The sequence below is a fragment of the Mustela nivalis genome, assembly GCF_964662115.1.
Source record: "Mustela nivalis genome assembly, chromosome: 2".
In the NCBI taxonomy this organism is placed as follows: Eukaryota; Metazoa; Chordata; class Mammalia; order Carnivora; family Mustelidae; genus Mustela; species Mustela nivalis.
In genome coordinates, this window is record NC_139021.1 from 25,812,966 (window position 1) to 25,828,907 (window position 15,942).

At 35.3% G+C, this 15,942-nt stretch overlaps 1 protein-coding gene across 5 annotated transcripts in view; it reads left to right on the forward strand.

The window, feature by feature from the left end:
- CSMD3 (CUB and Sushi multiple domains 3) overlaps positions 1 to 15,942 on the forward strand; it is a 1,245,805-nt gene that overhangs the window by 833,790 nt on the left and 396,073 nt on the right. For all 5 annotated transcript variants that reach the window (XM_082720053.1, XM_082720054.1, XM_082720055.1 and 2 more), the window contains 2 exons: positions 4,620 to 4,808; positions 15,541 to 15,657. In XM_082720053.1, the coding sequence (XP_082576179.1) occupies positions 4,620 to 4,808; positions 15,541 to 15,657 (306 nt within the window). The remainder of the gene's footprint in view (positions 1 to 4,619; positions 4,809 to 15,540; positions 15,658 to 15,942) is intronic.

The window sequence follows — 15,942 nt, forward strand, 5'->3', positions numbered from 1 at the left end:
TTTTTTTTTTTTTAATTTATTTGACAGAGATCACAAGTAGGCAGAGAGGTAGGCAGAGAGAAAGGAAGGGAAGCAGGCTCACTGCTATGCAGAGAGCCGGATGTGGGACTTGATCCCAGGACCCTGGGATCATGTCCTGAGCCAAAGGCAGAGGCTTTAACCCACTGAGTCACCAAGTTGCCCCATGTACTAGATTTTTGTGCACAATTCTGAAAAGCCATTAAAAGTAACAATCAATGTAAGATGTATATGAACATTGACAGATTCCTTTAAAACATACTTCATAAATTTATTCTTTTATATTTTACTCACATTAATTGCACACATTTTCCATTTAAAACATTCAGTTTCAATAGATCAGATCAATAGATTTGATCAATGGGCTCATGGGCTTTTAAAACCATAATAAACATATATTCATTACTCTTTTAAAGATTGTATTGTCTATAATATTATTTAATTATATTAACTTCTCTTTTTAGTTAGTGCTTTATGGCATGGGAGTATATTTCCTAAACATTATTGTAAAATATAACAAGAAATTAACACACACTCAGGAATTCAAATGAACTGAAGAGCCTTAGTTGAGATTTTTAGTTTATGTATGTGTTGAAGTTGAGTCAGAGTAGTCATTTTTTGAAATATATTTCAAAATTAATTCTTATCAGCAATTAATTTTTATCAATATGTTACAGAAGGGCAGGCACTTTTCCTTTAATCCATTGCTATATTCTATACCTAACAAATCACATTCAGTCCCACTCCAACCAAGGTGTATGGTCTTGATCACATGTCAGACAGAAGACAATTTTAAGAATTAAGTAAAATCACACATGCAATGTGTTTTTATAATAGTTAACATGCAGTAAGTAATCATTGAATAATAGCTCATATTTTTTCTTTGAAAATTAATCAGACGAGGAATTAAAATGAGGAGTAAAGCTCAAATGTATCTTTATTATAAAAGAAATTATTCAGACACTTGTTAAAACAATAGATCAGTCTTTTACTATACTGGGGTTTCCTATAAAGTGAGAAAGATTGAGCTCAACTCTGACTACAAGTGGAACTTTATAGCCAAGGAGCAGAGTGTTGGGGGGTCAGGGGCGGCAGAATCAGTGGATGGGAAATTGCTAAGGGGAGCAGAAGATTAGAGGTGGGGATCAACTAAAGCCACCAGGCAGGATTTTTGCTGAAGGCAGGCTAGAGTGAGAAGATATTGAGGGTGGGGAATAAGGAATTTGAGTAGATATCAAGGGAGGGGGACTTTCAGTAAACTGACCCAGGAGGATTGCTGCTAAAACTGGACTATATGGGCTACCGGTGAGGTCCAGTTAAAAGGATTCAGAGGAGCCTGACTAAATTTATTCAAGATAGAGCGTCTTTGTCACAGTCAGAGAGTTTGTCACCCATAGACTTTTGGTAATGGTGGAAGTTACCATTGGAGGCTAATGATGAAAAAGGCAGAGTGGAGGCTGAGTGGTAGAGAGGCTATGGTTGATCAAAGACACACTGAATGTTGGTTTGGGTCAAATCTGGCTCAAAGACAGTAAAGTTCTATTTAAATTCAATGATAAGAGATTGCTTTCTCTCATTTTTATTCTATTTAACATTGTGATTTGATTACTACTGTGAAATAATCTCTAACATCACAAGCCGCTTCTTTTCAAGAAAACAAAGAAGCAAAGACCTCTTTTTTGTTGTTGCTACTTAGTGAATTCCCCAGCTGGAGGTAACCAAACTATCTTTTTTTTAAATGAGCCATTCACAAACCCCCAAATCAGTAGAATGAAATTTTAATTATTATACTAATTAAAACTTTAAATATGTACTTGGTATTTAGTGAATTTTTTTTTTCTTTCTTTCTTTCTTTTTTTTTTTTTTCCCCAAATTAAATCCATTAAAAAAGAAGACTTGATTTTTCTGGGAGACCAAAATGTGATGGGAAGGATTATTTGTGCGGCTACCACTGTTTGCACTCCAGATTTTCATTGCAACCCTTTCCTGGGGTGCTATTTACCCAACTCGAATTTCTCTCAAAACAGGGAGATTGCAAAAACCATACCAATAACACAAGATTCATAGTTTTCAAAATATATTAGAAATAATAATAATAACAACATGGACTAGAATTTAGGAACATAACCCATTTTTTGTTTCAGTACAGTTATTTTCCACTCCCACTCCCAAGAAAAAGTTCTGTTCATTATGTTGTACTTTTTTAAATACAAATATAGTTAAGTCTTCTTGGAAATATAAATATTATATAAAATAATAGAATTATAAATGGATATGGAACAAATTTGTAGACACAGATACCCATCTCCAAAGACCTAATTTTTGTATGCATGTATATATATATATATATTTTTTTTTTTTTCAACTATGGGAAATGGAAGACATCCAAGAGAAGGTACTATTTAAATAATGGTTGTTGTATTTAAAGTCAATACATAGGGGAGATGTAGAGGAATCAAAGCATTTCCATTACCCTGGTTTATTTGCTTATCAATAATTATGAAATATCTTCTTAGACTTATTCTGTGACTATAGATGTATACAGTACATAAAAAGACATGAAACACATTATTTTACTTTATCTGTCAGTTGTAGAGACAAGGACAAATGAAATAACTAACCTTGTACTACTATTCACTGACCTTTACTCGGAATAATCTGAAACTATTAAAATCACTTTTGGAGAATTACATTTGTTTGATTTTGTTTTTACCATGATTTACCTTTTATGTGACTTCTTCAAGCCCACACTTCCCTGATTTCTTAAGATTTCACTAAAAAATAGGAGTTTGGGATAAAGAAAAGTTATTTATGGGCTAAGCATCATGACTGGAAAGAGAGGGCATCTAAGCTTATCTGTTAAAAATTGAGAAGATTTTATAAAGTAAAGGGATGATTGAGTATATTTGTGGCAGTGAAATAAAATATAAAACTAATATGGAAACTTAACTTGACTAGTAGGAAAGATGACTACTGAGAAATAGTGGAAATTACAAATAGTATAGTTCAGTTTGGAAGTCTTGAATCTCTAGGTGATAACTTTGAACTTGGTGCCATGAAAAGTAGGGTATAAAAACAATTAAATATCATATTTTAGGGATATATGTGTCCAAAATTATATCAAGATAGATTGGAGATGAAAGGTACTAAAGAGAGGGCAGACATCATTGTTTGTATTACAGCATTAAAGTGATGAAGGCCTTGGGTAGGGTAAGAGAAGTAAATGACATGGTGCTTTTCAATGAGGACAGATTTCAGACATATTTTATGGGGGAAAAAACACAATATGAGAGGGATTCAAAGATGAACAAAGATCTCAAAGCCTTGGATACCTAGAAGACAAATGGTCACATTGAGAAGAAGAATATAGCATAATAAAGTAATTGTGTTGAAAAAAAATAGAAAAAATAATAAAGTAATTGTGTTGAAGATAAGATTTTGTTATTTTTAGTTTCTAATTAAAAACAACAGTTAAATGAAATGGATAAGCTTGATAAATATATTTAAAAATGTATAATTTGTCTCTTTATAAATTGAACTACAATGTTTTTAGTATTTTGTTTAGCTTTGTTTTAAAATTGGATAGCAAATACAAATAAATAGTTTATCTTGTGAATGTGATTTACTCAGATGTAATTTGGAAATGCTAATTATTATATTTTTGGAATATAAAAGCAATAGTAATTCATTGCTTAAGCCTTTTATTTGGGAAGAGGAAGGTAATTATTTATTTTACCTTATACATCAGTTCTTAATTTAGGGCATTTTTCACATCCCAGGGAATATTTGGCAGTATCTGGAGACATGGTTGTCATGACCCTAGAAGGTAGAGGTCAGGAATGCTGGTGAACGTACTGCAAAGCACAGGACAGCCCCAGGGCAAAGAAAAACTCAACAGGGCCAATGTTGGGAAACCACATCTTATCAAGGGAAGAGCGTTTTCACGGTGTGGTTTCAGCTATACATTATAAGTCACAAGGAAGGTTTTTATCAGGAGACACCGGGTACAGGGCAGACTGTTGAAAATCCCGACAAGTAGCCACTGGAGCAATTGTACTCTTACTTAGAAAGTTACTGGCACTCATACTTTCATATATCCGTACGTATTTATACCTACACAATTTTTTAAAGATTTATTTATTTGAGAGAGAGAGAGAGAGAACAAGGGGCGGGGTGGAGGAAAAGGGAGGGAGGGAGGGAGAGAATCCCAAGCAGACTCCCCATTGAGCCCAGAGCCTGACCTGAGGCTCAATCCCAGGACCCTGAGATCAAGACCTGAGCCAAAGTCAAAAGTCAGCCACTTTACTGACTCAGCCACCCAGGTGCCCCTTTATCTATATAATTTATACCAGTATAAAGTTTGATAATTATACGTTTTCATCAGGTTCTTACATAACTAAGTGATCTGAACATGGGCTTTGTGAGTAAAAAATGTCAAAACAAATTTGTTAAGACAATTGCTGGTTGTTTAAATAAAGCTATGCACACCTTAACATATTTGTGAAAATCATAACTCACAGTCCTTTCAAGAAATAGGAATCCATTTTGGCAAATTTGAAACCATCAAACTTACTCTCTATCATTTTCTCTTTGTTTTCTAGGTGTTACAGTGAACACTTATTCTTGCCTGGACCCTGGCATTCCTGTACACGGCCGTCGCTATGGTCACGATTTCTCCATAGGTTCTACTGTTTCCTTTAGTTGTGATCCTGGATACAGGCTGAGCCATGAAGAGCCTCTTCTGTGTGAAAAAAACCACTGGTGGAGTCATCCACTCCCAACCTGTGATGGTAAGAATGAATTCAATTTGCAAATAAGCTGATTTGTAAACCAAAAAGAAGTTAATGCAGTATTTATAAAATGTGAGGCTTAATACAACTATAGATATTTCATATTTTAAGGTTATCTTGAATTTTGGTAACTTTCTTATTAGACCATTAATAAAGAAAATTTAAAAATGTATTATTTGTCAACAATACTTCAAAAGAAAAAAAAAAAGATTGACAACCAGCCAAACTTACCCTATGCCTAAAGATGGTACCTATAGTTTCAAAATGTGCTGAGGTAACCGGTTTAAGTGCATATTGTGTACTTGGACCTTTGACAAAGCAGGATTGAAAAATGTCAGATTGGTATCAAGGAATGCACAGAAGGGATAGAACATTACCTCCAAAACTGAAAGGCAAAATGTATCAGTCCAAATTCTACCTAGATACATAGCACTATGACAAGGTGTCCAGATGGCCCTGTGGTGGTAAATTCTTGGTTGTGATGAATATTCTACCAGTGTCCTTACCTCCTCTTTGTTTCAATGAAAAGTAAGTCAGAAACCCTTCATTTTTCAGAAAACTCATGTGAAAATACAGTGGAAAAAACTGCTTCCGTAAGTTTGAATAGGGCTTTGATACTTGCTTTGTCACAAAACACACACAACATAAGTCTATGCATTATCTGATCCTGGGCTTTGCTTTACTTTTTAGTTATAACACTATTTCCAAGTTCTGCACTTATTCTTGTTCAAAGGGGAAGATCATGTTATGATTAAATTTTCAAATACTGTCATTGCTATCATTTTTTCAGCTTCAGGCCAATTTGTTTTTGTAACAAGGTTTAAAGCAATCATCAGCATGTCTTCCTTGTATGTGGTACAATACTATTTATAATAGTCAGCATTCTTGCGATTTTAAGTGACAGAATCCCAGCTGTAACTGGTTTTAAAAAATAAAAGAGGAATTTGTTGTTTATTCAAACCTTAGAAAAGGCAGGGATGGTGTACTTCTCATTGCTAATTATAACATGAATTCAAACCTTTTAAAGGCTCTATCCATTTTCTACCTGTGTCTTGACATAATTCTCTTAATTGCAGCCAGGCTGGCTCTCCACCAGGCAGTGGAGAATACAGTCGTAGGAACATACAGACTTATAGTCTCATATTTCCAGGTTCAGATAAGAATTTGAGTTCTTCCATGTTCCAAGTAGAAAAATCACAGGAAAGTTTTCTGATTAGTACATACCTGAACCAGTTAGTGTAGTAAAGGAGAACAGCCCACTACAATTATCCTAGACATATGTCCAGGTCATATGTCCATCCATTTCTATGTTGAGACTAAAGATAGTGTTGGTGTATAGCTGTTTAGTTAATGGATATTCTGTGCTACTTAGAATATGTGACTGAAAAATGATATATTATCCTTTCTACTACCAGTTCTGTCAAATGGAAGAAGTACTTTGAATTCAGTTCTCTTTTCTGTATACTTAGATTTCTGAGTATTTAAATTCATCTTGTTTCACTATTGACCAAGGAAGCTTGAACCTCAAGTCAGAAATGGTCAGTTAGATTCTGTGCTATTTAGTACATTTGATTTGTCTTTCTTTTTTTTTTTTCGCTCTTTAAAAAAAAAATTACTAATTTTGAGAGAGAGAAAAAGACTGTGTGCATGTAAGCAGGGAGAGGGGCAAAGAGAGAGAGAGAGAAAGAAAGAAACTTAAGCAGACTCCATGCTGAGCTTAGAGTTCAATGCGGGCTCAGTCTCATGACCCATGCGATCATGACCTGAGCTGAAACCGAGTCCCACCCTTAACCTACTAAACCACACAGGCACCCCTCATACCCTATCTTTTGTGACAGAGTAATACTTCTCATACCACTTATGCTTTTCCTTATAGTATTTTCCACTCCCTAATACCTTTATGTATTTACTGTTCACTTTTCTACCAGGATGTCAGTTCTATATGGCAGGAACTTTGTTAAATTTACTATTATGTCCTCAGTGCCAAGAGCAGATCCTGTCACACAGCTGGTACTCAATAAATTTGTATTGAATGAAAGAATAAATGAAATATACTTCCCAGTCTTTTGGGAATACTTATTGTATTTTTATTTTACATATATCGTTTCTTGTCCTTGTTCTTCATTCACTTTTTATTCCCCTCACACTAGAAAGTCCTCCACCTCCCCTCACCTGAATCAAAATTTTAGTCAGTTTTTAAAAGTTGTTGACTCATTATGCTTTCCCTGGATAAAGCATCTGGGGCAAAATCTCTACTTTTCTTTTTCCTTCCTTTTTAAAAATTTATGTATTTGACAGAGAGAGAAAGAGATCACAAGTAGGCAGAGCAGGAGGCAGAGAAAGAGAGGGAAGCAGGCTCCCTGCCGAACAGAGAGCCCAGTGAGGGGCTCAATATGAGGACCCGGGATCATGACCTGAGCCAAAGGCAGGGGCTTTAACCCACTGAGCCACCCAGGCACCCCAAATCTCTACTTTTCTTAGACCCTGTATCTCCTTGCTTGTTATACCATCTTTTGCTAACTTATAACATCCTTTTTATTCACTAAATCAATATTCGTTAATTTTACTATAGAGGCACTAAAGAAATATTATTGAACATGAAAACGCACTACTTATATTCTCCTTGAACTAGTGGAGTAGATAATAGTTATACTCATTTTCTTATTTTCCTTATTATATTCCTTTTTTTAAAAACTATTTTATTTATTTTATAAGTAGGCAGAGAGGCAGGCAAAGAGAGAGAGATTGAGAGAGGAGGAAGCAGGCTCCCTGCTGAGCAGAGAGCCCGATGCGGACTCAATCCCAGGACCTTGAGATCATGACCTGAGCTGAAGGCAGAGGCTTTAACCCACTGAGCCACCCAGGCACCCCTATATTCTTGAGGTCAAGAACCACATGATCTTCTTGTTTCTTTAACATATATATTTTTAAAAGACCTCTTCTGACCCATCAGAGATTTTCTTAAAACACACAGTGGGACACCTGGGTAGCTCTGTCGGATAAGTGTCTGCCTTCAGTTCAGGTCATGATTCCAGGGTCCTGGGATCGAGCCCCACATAGGGCTTCCTGCTGATCCTGCTTCTCCCTTTCCCTCTGCCTGCTACTTCCCCTGCTTGTGCTCCCTCTCTTTCTTTCTGCCAAATAAATTAATAAAATCTTAAAAAGAAAAATAAAGAGTAGTGCATAGGTCAAAAATCACAGCCAATTGATGTTGTCTGTGTACTGAAGATGTAATTGTGGTTGTCACATCAGTACTAGGGGTAAATTTGTGGTCATATGCCTGGTATGACTCAATCCTTTAGGAGCTAAGCCTTGTTAATTAAGATAGCTACCCTAGTTGATAGATAGTTGGGTGGGCCATATAGTCTGAAATGCCTAAGATAAGCCCGTTTTCACCTTTTTTTCTTGGCACTCCAATTTCACCCTAAAATTATCCCTTTTTGTTTGATAAACAGTGTAACCATTTTATGGAAGGTAGGGAGTCATTTTATGGATGTTGTGTAATGAGATTACACAACTAGCTCAGCATCACTCAAATCATTAGAGGCAGAACCGAAAGTTGAACTGGATGTATTTAAACTCATAATTTTCCTATTTCGCCTATCTTTTAAAAATATTTGAGTCTATAGGCTAACCTAGTGAAAGAGTACATAGACTGTTTAGTATACAAGAGTTCAAAATAAGCAAGGGTGCATGGAACTTAAGGGTTTCTCCTATGGGTTTACAGTTCAAATTGGGGAGACCTAGGATTAGAAGAAAACAAATTTGAGATTAAAAACAAATAAACAAACAAAAAGTCATAATGGGATTTGTAGTAGATGGCTATTTCTGTGCTCCATTGCAGTACTCAAAATCTTTTGATGGATATTGGGTTAGAAATTGCCTGTAGTTGTAGAGAGTTGAGCACTTGCCAGGTGTGTATTATTATAAATAGCAAAGTAAAATTTTGCTATTGTTTGCTAAAATTTTGCTGTTTGTAAAATTTATAGGTCTGGACAATAACATTCAAGGGTTTGGCTTTTGAGAAGACTTTACTATTTTAAAACTCTAATTGATATTTATCATGTGACAAGGTAGTGATCATATGTGGCAAAAATCCAAGAAGGGGGAAAGATAAAGGAAAACACTTAGTAGTCAAGATCATTGCATCTCTAGCTAATTGCCCTCAAGTATTTAGGACTGTCATTGTAACTTTGCTGTGCTACTGGTCTCTATCATTTTATGTTTTCTTTGCCAGCTATTTGTTCTAAAAGAGAGTTACTGGGTATTTCATGTACATTTCATCACTCCTTAATTTTTCTTTAGTGTTTTACTTAATACAAAATTGATAAGAACATATAAACCTATTATATCTGTTACAAAAATGTTTGCATCCCTAAAGACATATGACATCCATTAGGAAGGTTGTTGGCATAAACTGAAATTTCTTCAGAAGAGGTGACATACAAAAAAGAAGATCCATGGAATCCTTTTTAGATACTCTCATTCTAATGAAGTTTACTGTATAAATGGCCACATATTCTGTTGAACCGAGTGAAAAAAAGTATTTTCAGAAAAATTTTCTTAATAGTCTGTATACCACTGTATCTTTTATAATATATTTGAGTTCCATTTTCTATCTTAAAGTAAAAAAAAAATTCACATATAAAATTTACCTTCTTTTGTTCATCTTAATATTTTAGTCTTCTCATAACTGATTCTAATAGGCTGATTTCCTCTTATATTTTCTTAGTATTCCAATAGGAAGGAACTTTTGAGGGAAGCAAACATCGTGAGATTGGTAGAATATTCAGTAATAAGTTAACCACTTATAAAATTAATCCAACTCCAGCCTGCATTAGCATTTATCAGTATGCATTATATCAATACACATGTAAGTAATTTCTTGTGATTGTTCAAAAAGCCAGTGATATAAAGCAAACACAATTCCAAATATTTGCAATGTAAAATAATCTCATTTAGAAAGATGAAGGATTTCATTAGGTTGATGAAAATGATGCTGTGGCTGCTGATGATGGAAGACTGGTTCAATTACAGACAAAGCCATTGACAAATGAGAATTCATAAGATATAAATCAATTAAAGACAAGAATACTGACACATTTAGGTGTTAGGTGCTTAAAAAGAGGACGATTCAAATATGAAAAGATTAAATGAATCCCTGAGAAAATGAATGACACCTTTGAATATATTTTTTTAAAGATTTTATTTATTTTGAGAGAAAGGGACAGAATGAGCATGCTTGTGCAAATGGGGAGGGGCAGGTGGGTATGGAAAGATGCAGAAGTAGAAGGAGAGAGAGAATCTCCAGCAGACTCCAAGTCTGACACAGCGGTAGGGACTGGATCTTATGACCCTGTGATCATGACCTCAGCCTAAATCAAAAGTTGGATGCCCAACCAACTGACCCACCCAGGCACCCCATATCCTTTAATAATTTTCATATAGATTGATCATTTGAGGGGGAATGCTACAAAGTAAACATAAGTGAAGGACATCATAGTATAGTATGCTATAATTTTTTGGTAGAAATTGTGAAAAAAACTAACATTTGATTTAAGAGTCAGCCTAAGATCACAGACTCTGGAACTAGACTGCTAGAGTTCCCTCTGTATTTGCCTTCTCGTCTATAAACTGTGATCAATTACAGTACTTTTCTCACTGGGTTGTTATGGAGTTAATTGAGTTAATAAAAATAAAAGTATTCAGAATAGTGCCTGTCATGCTGTAAGTTCAATGTGAGTCATTGTTATGCTTTTGCTAAGAACTAGTGAGTAGTTGCAATTTTTATTAAGATATAAAACACACATATTTTCCTATTTTTAGTTTCATCTTCCAAAAAAAAAAAAAACCACAAGAATCACACTCTTTCCCCATAATTTACTATGAAATTCTATCTTTAAGTCCATTTCTTTCAAGGCCTTTATCTACTACTAATATTCTCAAATAACAAAAACCTCCACTGTGTCATAAAAATGCACTCTATATTTATCATCTGCTTATAATCAAAGCAACAACATAAATGGTCATTAATAGTATAGTAGTTATTGGCCATTCTTCCTAAATATCTTAATGTATTCGTAGTTACCTAACTTTATTCATGTATCTGCAAAATGTCCCTTTAACATCCCACCTTTGACTCAGATGTGATAGGTATAGTTGGCAGACAGAAAATTCTCAAGGAATTCTCCAAGTACAGAAGGGAGATTTGACAGAGTAGCTTTATTCAAAAGAATGCCCATGTGTAGGGGCACCTGGGTGGCTCAGTCGGTTAAGCATCTGTCTTCAGCTCAGGTTATAATCCCAGGGTCTGGGTTGAAGGCCCATGTCAGGCTCCCTGCTCAGCAATGAGTCTGCTTCTCTCTCTCCCTCTGCCTGCTGCTGCCCTGCTTGTATCTCTCTTTCTCTGTCAAATAAATAAATAAAATCTTAAAAAAAAAGAAAAAAGAATGCTGAAATGTCCACAATAGCCAAACTATGGAAAAAGCCTATGTCCATCAACAGATGAAAGAAGATGTGATATATATATATATATATATATATATATATATATATACACACACACACACATATATATATACACACATATATACACACACACACACACATCACATATGTGATATATATAGATATATATGAATACTATGCAGCCATCAAAACCCCCCTGAAATCTTGCCATTAGCAGATGGAACTAAAGGGTATTATGCTAAGTGAAATAAGTCAATCAGAGAAAGACAATTATCATTTCAGAGGGTCATAGGGGAAGGGAGGGAAAAATGAAACAAGATGAAACCAGAAAGGGAGACAAACCATAAGAGACTCTTAATCTCAGGAAACAAATAGGGTTGCTGGACAGGAGGGTGGTGGGAGGGATCAGACGGCTGGACGATGGACATTGGAGAAGGTATGTGCTATGGTGAGTGCTGTGAATTTTCTAAGACAGGATCACAGACCTGTGCCCCTGAAACAAATAATACATTATATGCTTAAAAAAAAAAAAAAAAAAAAAAGAATGCTGATATGTAGAAGAGTTTTCCCTCTACAACTTGTACACATGCTGATTACACACATGTATGCATAAGAACACATGTCTGACATACTGAATAAAAACTTCACAACTTTTTTCTGTGTTTAACTAATTAACTCTCTTAATTTCAGTCCTTCTGCTCACTGAGTTTTACTCTAACTGTATGCAGTAGAGTCCTTTCAAATGGTAAAGCATCTTCACTCATCACATTTTACTCAACAAATTCATACCATGTTGTATTTTTTAATCCGACTATCACAATGGAGAAAAAAAATGAAATATAGTGTATTAGGAATAAATTAACGTGTGTAAATATAGTCTAATAAAAAACAGTCCCCTGTCAAGAAGCAGCATGCATTATAAGGGAAGTAAAAACAGATCAACTTAGCACCACCGTTACCAGCAAGGTACAATGAAACGGTATAACTAGCTCTTCAACTGAACACAAAAACAGACTGAGAAAAAAAAAAAAAATTCAAAGGACATTTGAGAGTTTCAATAATAATAGTTGCCAATCAAGCCCTGTACAGACTCTAAATAGGAGCCTACAGTAGCAAACCATGCATATTATTGCGATGTAGTGATGTTATTAATATTATTGCAACAGAAGCATGGCTTTATTTTAGTCTTATATTTGGTCTTAGGGAGGTGATCTGTAAGACAACTCCCAGACAGGCATTTGTAAAAGAGCTTCTTTTATTCCTGGTTGGAGTAAAAGAAATAAAAAAGGGAGAAGTGGATTTTAATTTTGCGTATAAATGTAAATGTGTGTGTGTGTGTGTGTGTGTGTGTGTGTGTGTGTGTGTGTGTGTAGTAAGTTCAAACCTGCATTTTGAATACTTACGGGAATTGCAGACGACTTATTTCTAGTCAGGTCAGTGTAGAACGTAGCCAAATTGCCTTGACTCTTCTCAGCATCATTACTTGGAAGAAATCATGGAAAAGCAGAAGGCAAAAACTCACTTTTCTGTGTTCTGGGGAAGTATACAACATGTATTTCTTATTGCTTTTGCCATGTCTAAGAGAGCTGACATCTCCACATGGAATAGAATAAGCCATTCAATAACTTTCTGTTTCTATTAGAATATACATTCTTACCTGCCTATATCTTTGTTTCCCTTAATTTTTAATACTGATGAAATTATCTGCCATAGCAGAACCACTGGTGTTTTTTGAATGTGGGTGAAGACAATGTAAATGATGATTTGTTCTGAAGAAAATGAACATTAAATCAACTTTGAATTTATTTGTTATTCATAAATATATTTTTATTATATCAGAGTATTTACTTAAAAGTTATAGCTTTTCGAACATTCCTGTCTGTTCCTGATATTTCCCAAAGAAATGGAGAAGTACAGAAGCAGCCTTACAGGTTTTCTGTCACATAAATCACTGTTTTAAAAAGAATTATATGAAGTTCATTTTTGCTTTTGTTTCCTTTGCCTTTGGGGACATGTCTTGAAAGAAGCTGCTGTGGCTGATGTTGAAGAGGTTACTGCCTATGTTCTCCTCTAGGATTTTGATAGATTCCTGCCTCATGTTAAGGTCTTTTATCCATTTTGAGTTTATCTTTGTGTATGGTGTAAGAGAATGGTCGAGTTTCATTCTTCTATACATAGCTGTCCAATTTTCCCCACACCATTTATTTAAGAGACTGTCTTTTTTCCACCGTATGTTTTTCCCTGCTTTGTGGAAGATTAGTTGACCATAGAGTTGAGAGTCCATATCTGGGCTTTCTACTCTGTTCCACTGGTCTATCTGTCTGTTTTTATGACAGTACCATGCAGTCTTAGTGATCACAGCTTTGTAGTAAAGCTTGAAATCAGGCAACACGATGCCCCCAGGTTTGTTTTTCTTTTTCAACATTTCCTTGGCAATTCTAGGTCTCTTCTGGTTCCATACAAATTTTAGAATTGTTTGTTCCAGCTCTTTGAAAAACACCAGTGAAATTTTGATTGTGATGGCACTGAAAGTATAGATTCCTCCAGGCAGTATAGACAAAAGCAAAAATGAACTTTTGGGACTTCATAAAGATAAAAAGTTTCTGCACAGCAAAGGAAACAGTCTACAAAACAAAGAGGCAACCCACAGAATGGGAGAAGATATTCACAAATGACACTACAGACAAAGGGCTAATATCCAGGATTAATAAAGAACTCCTCAAACTCAGCACACACAGAACAGATAATCACATCAAAAAATGGGCAGAAAACATGAACAGATACTTCTCCAAAAAAGACATACACATGGCTAACAGACACATGAAAAAATGTTCATCATCATTAGCCATCAGGGAAATTCAAATCAAAACCACATTGAGATACCACCCTACACCAGTTAGAATGGACAAAATTAACAAAACAGTAAAAATCTTGTGTTGGAGAGGATGTGGACAAAGGGGAACCTTCTTACACTGTTGGTGGGAATGCAAGTTGGTGTAGCCACTTTGGAAAAGTGTGGCAAATTCTTAAAAAAATTAAAAATAGAGCTACCCAGACCCAGCAATTGTACTACTGGCTATTTACTCCAAAGATACAGATGTAGTGAAAAGAAGGGCCATCTATACCCCAATGTTCATAGCAGCAATGGCCACAGTCATCAAACTGTGGAAAGAACCAAGATGTCCTTCAATGGACGAATGGATAAAGAAGATATGGTCCATATATACAATGGAGTATTATGTCTCCATCAGAAAGGATGAATACCCAACTTTCGTATCAACATAGAAGGGACTGAAGGAAATTATGCTGAGTGAAATAAGTTAAGCAGAGCAATTATTATATGGTTTCACTTTCTTGTGGAGCATAAGGAATAACACAGAGAACATTGGTAGAATGAGAGGAGAAGTGAGTTGCGGGAAACCAGAGGGGGAAACAAACCATGAGAGACCGTGGACTCTGAAAAACAAACTGAGGGTTTTGGAGGGGCATGGGGTGGGGGTTTGGGTGAGCCTGGTGGTGGGCATTAAGGAAGGCACGTGTTGCATGGAGTACTAGGTGTGGTACATAAACAATGAATTTTGGAACACACACACACAAAAATTAAATTAAATTAAAAAATATAATTACAGCACTTGGGTGGCTTAGCGGGTTAGTCCTCTGCTTTTGGCTCAGGTCATGGTCTCAGGGTCCTGGGATTGAGCCCCGCATAGGGCTCTCTGCTCAGCAGGGAGCCTGCTTCCCCCTCTCTCTGCCTGCCTCTCTGCCTACTTACGATCTTTCTGTCAAATAAATAAATAAAATCTTTAAAAAAAAATTATATGTGGAATGACACATACCCCTTTAGGAATCTAAAAGAAATGATTTTGTATAATTAACAATTCATTTTCTTAAAGCTTAATAAAAGAGGAGCTACTAAACAATTAATTACTCATGTTTAATTTATGACCAATTTATGCAAATGTTACTTATAATTAGAAATGTATAAGATAAGTATGTACTTCAAATTCAAATGTGGGAAGATGAGCTGCGTTATCGTGCAGCTAATTCTCAGAGGCTGTTACATACCTATTTCTTCTCTAGGGCTGCAGTGGATGAAACAGCTTCCTAGTATTGGAGGAGGTCTGTTACACACTCCTATTATTACCAAGAAGTAGCTTAAGCAAAGAAAATCAGATTCATTCTATTTCAAGAGAGGAGAGATTTGTTCAGCCGCTGCCTCTCTAACTAACTATGATCATATGACTGTACTTCTTTGTATTTTCAGCTTTATGTGGAGGAGATGTTCGAGGGCCTAGTGGAACAATCTTATCACCTGGTTACCCGGAATTTTATCCAAATTCTCTGAATTGTACATGGACTGTTGATGTAACTCATGGAAAAGGTAATTTGCCTCATGCAATGATAATTGGATTATCCTCTGAATTTTCATTGCATCTATTTTTTATTTCATTGTCCTTTACAATGTCATTTTGCATGAGCAAAACAGATCAGTAGTAAAATACGCTAACACAAAATCTAGTCTGAGTAACAGCAGGAGAGGATTATATTTACTTTTCCATAGTATTATAATATGCTTATGTTTTTAACAGAATGATAATGAAGAGATATTTATTTTCCTTTGATGTATTAAAGTAATGTTGTGTGGAATTTTCATATCAACAAAATC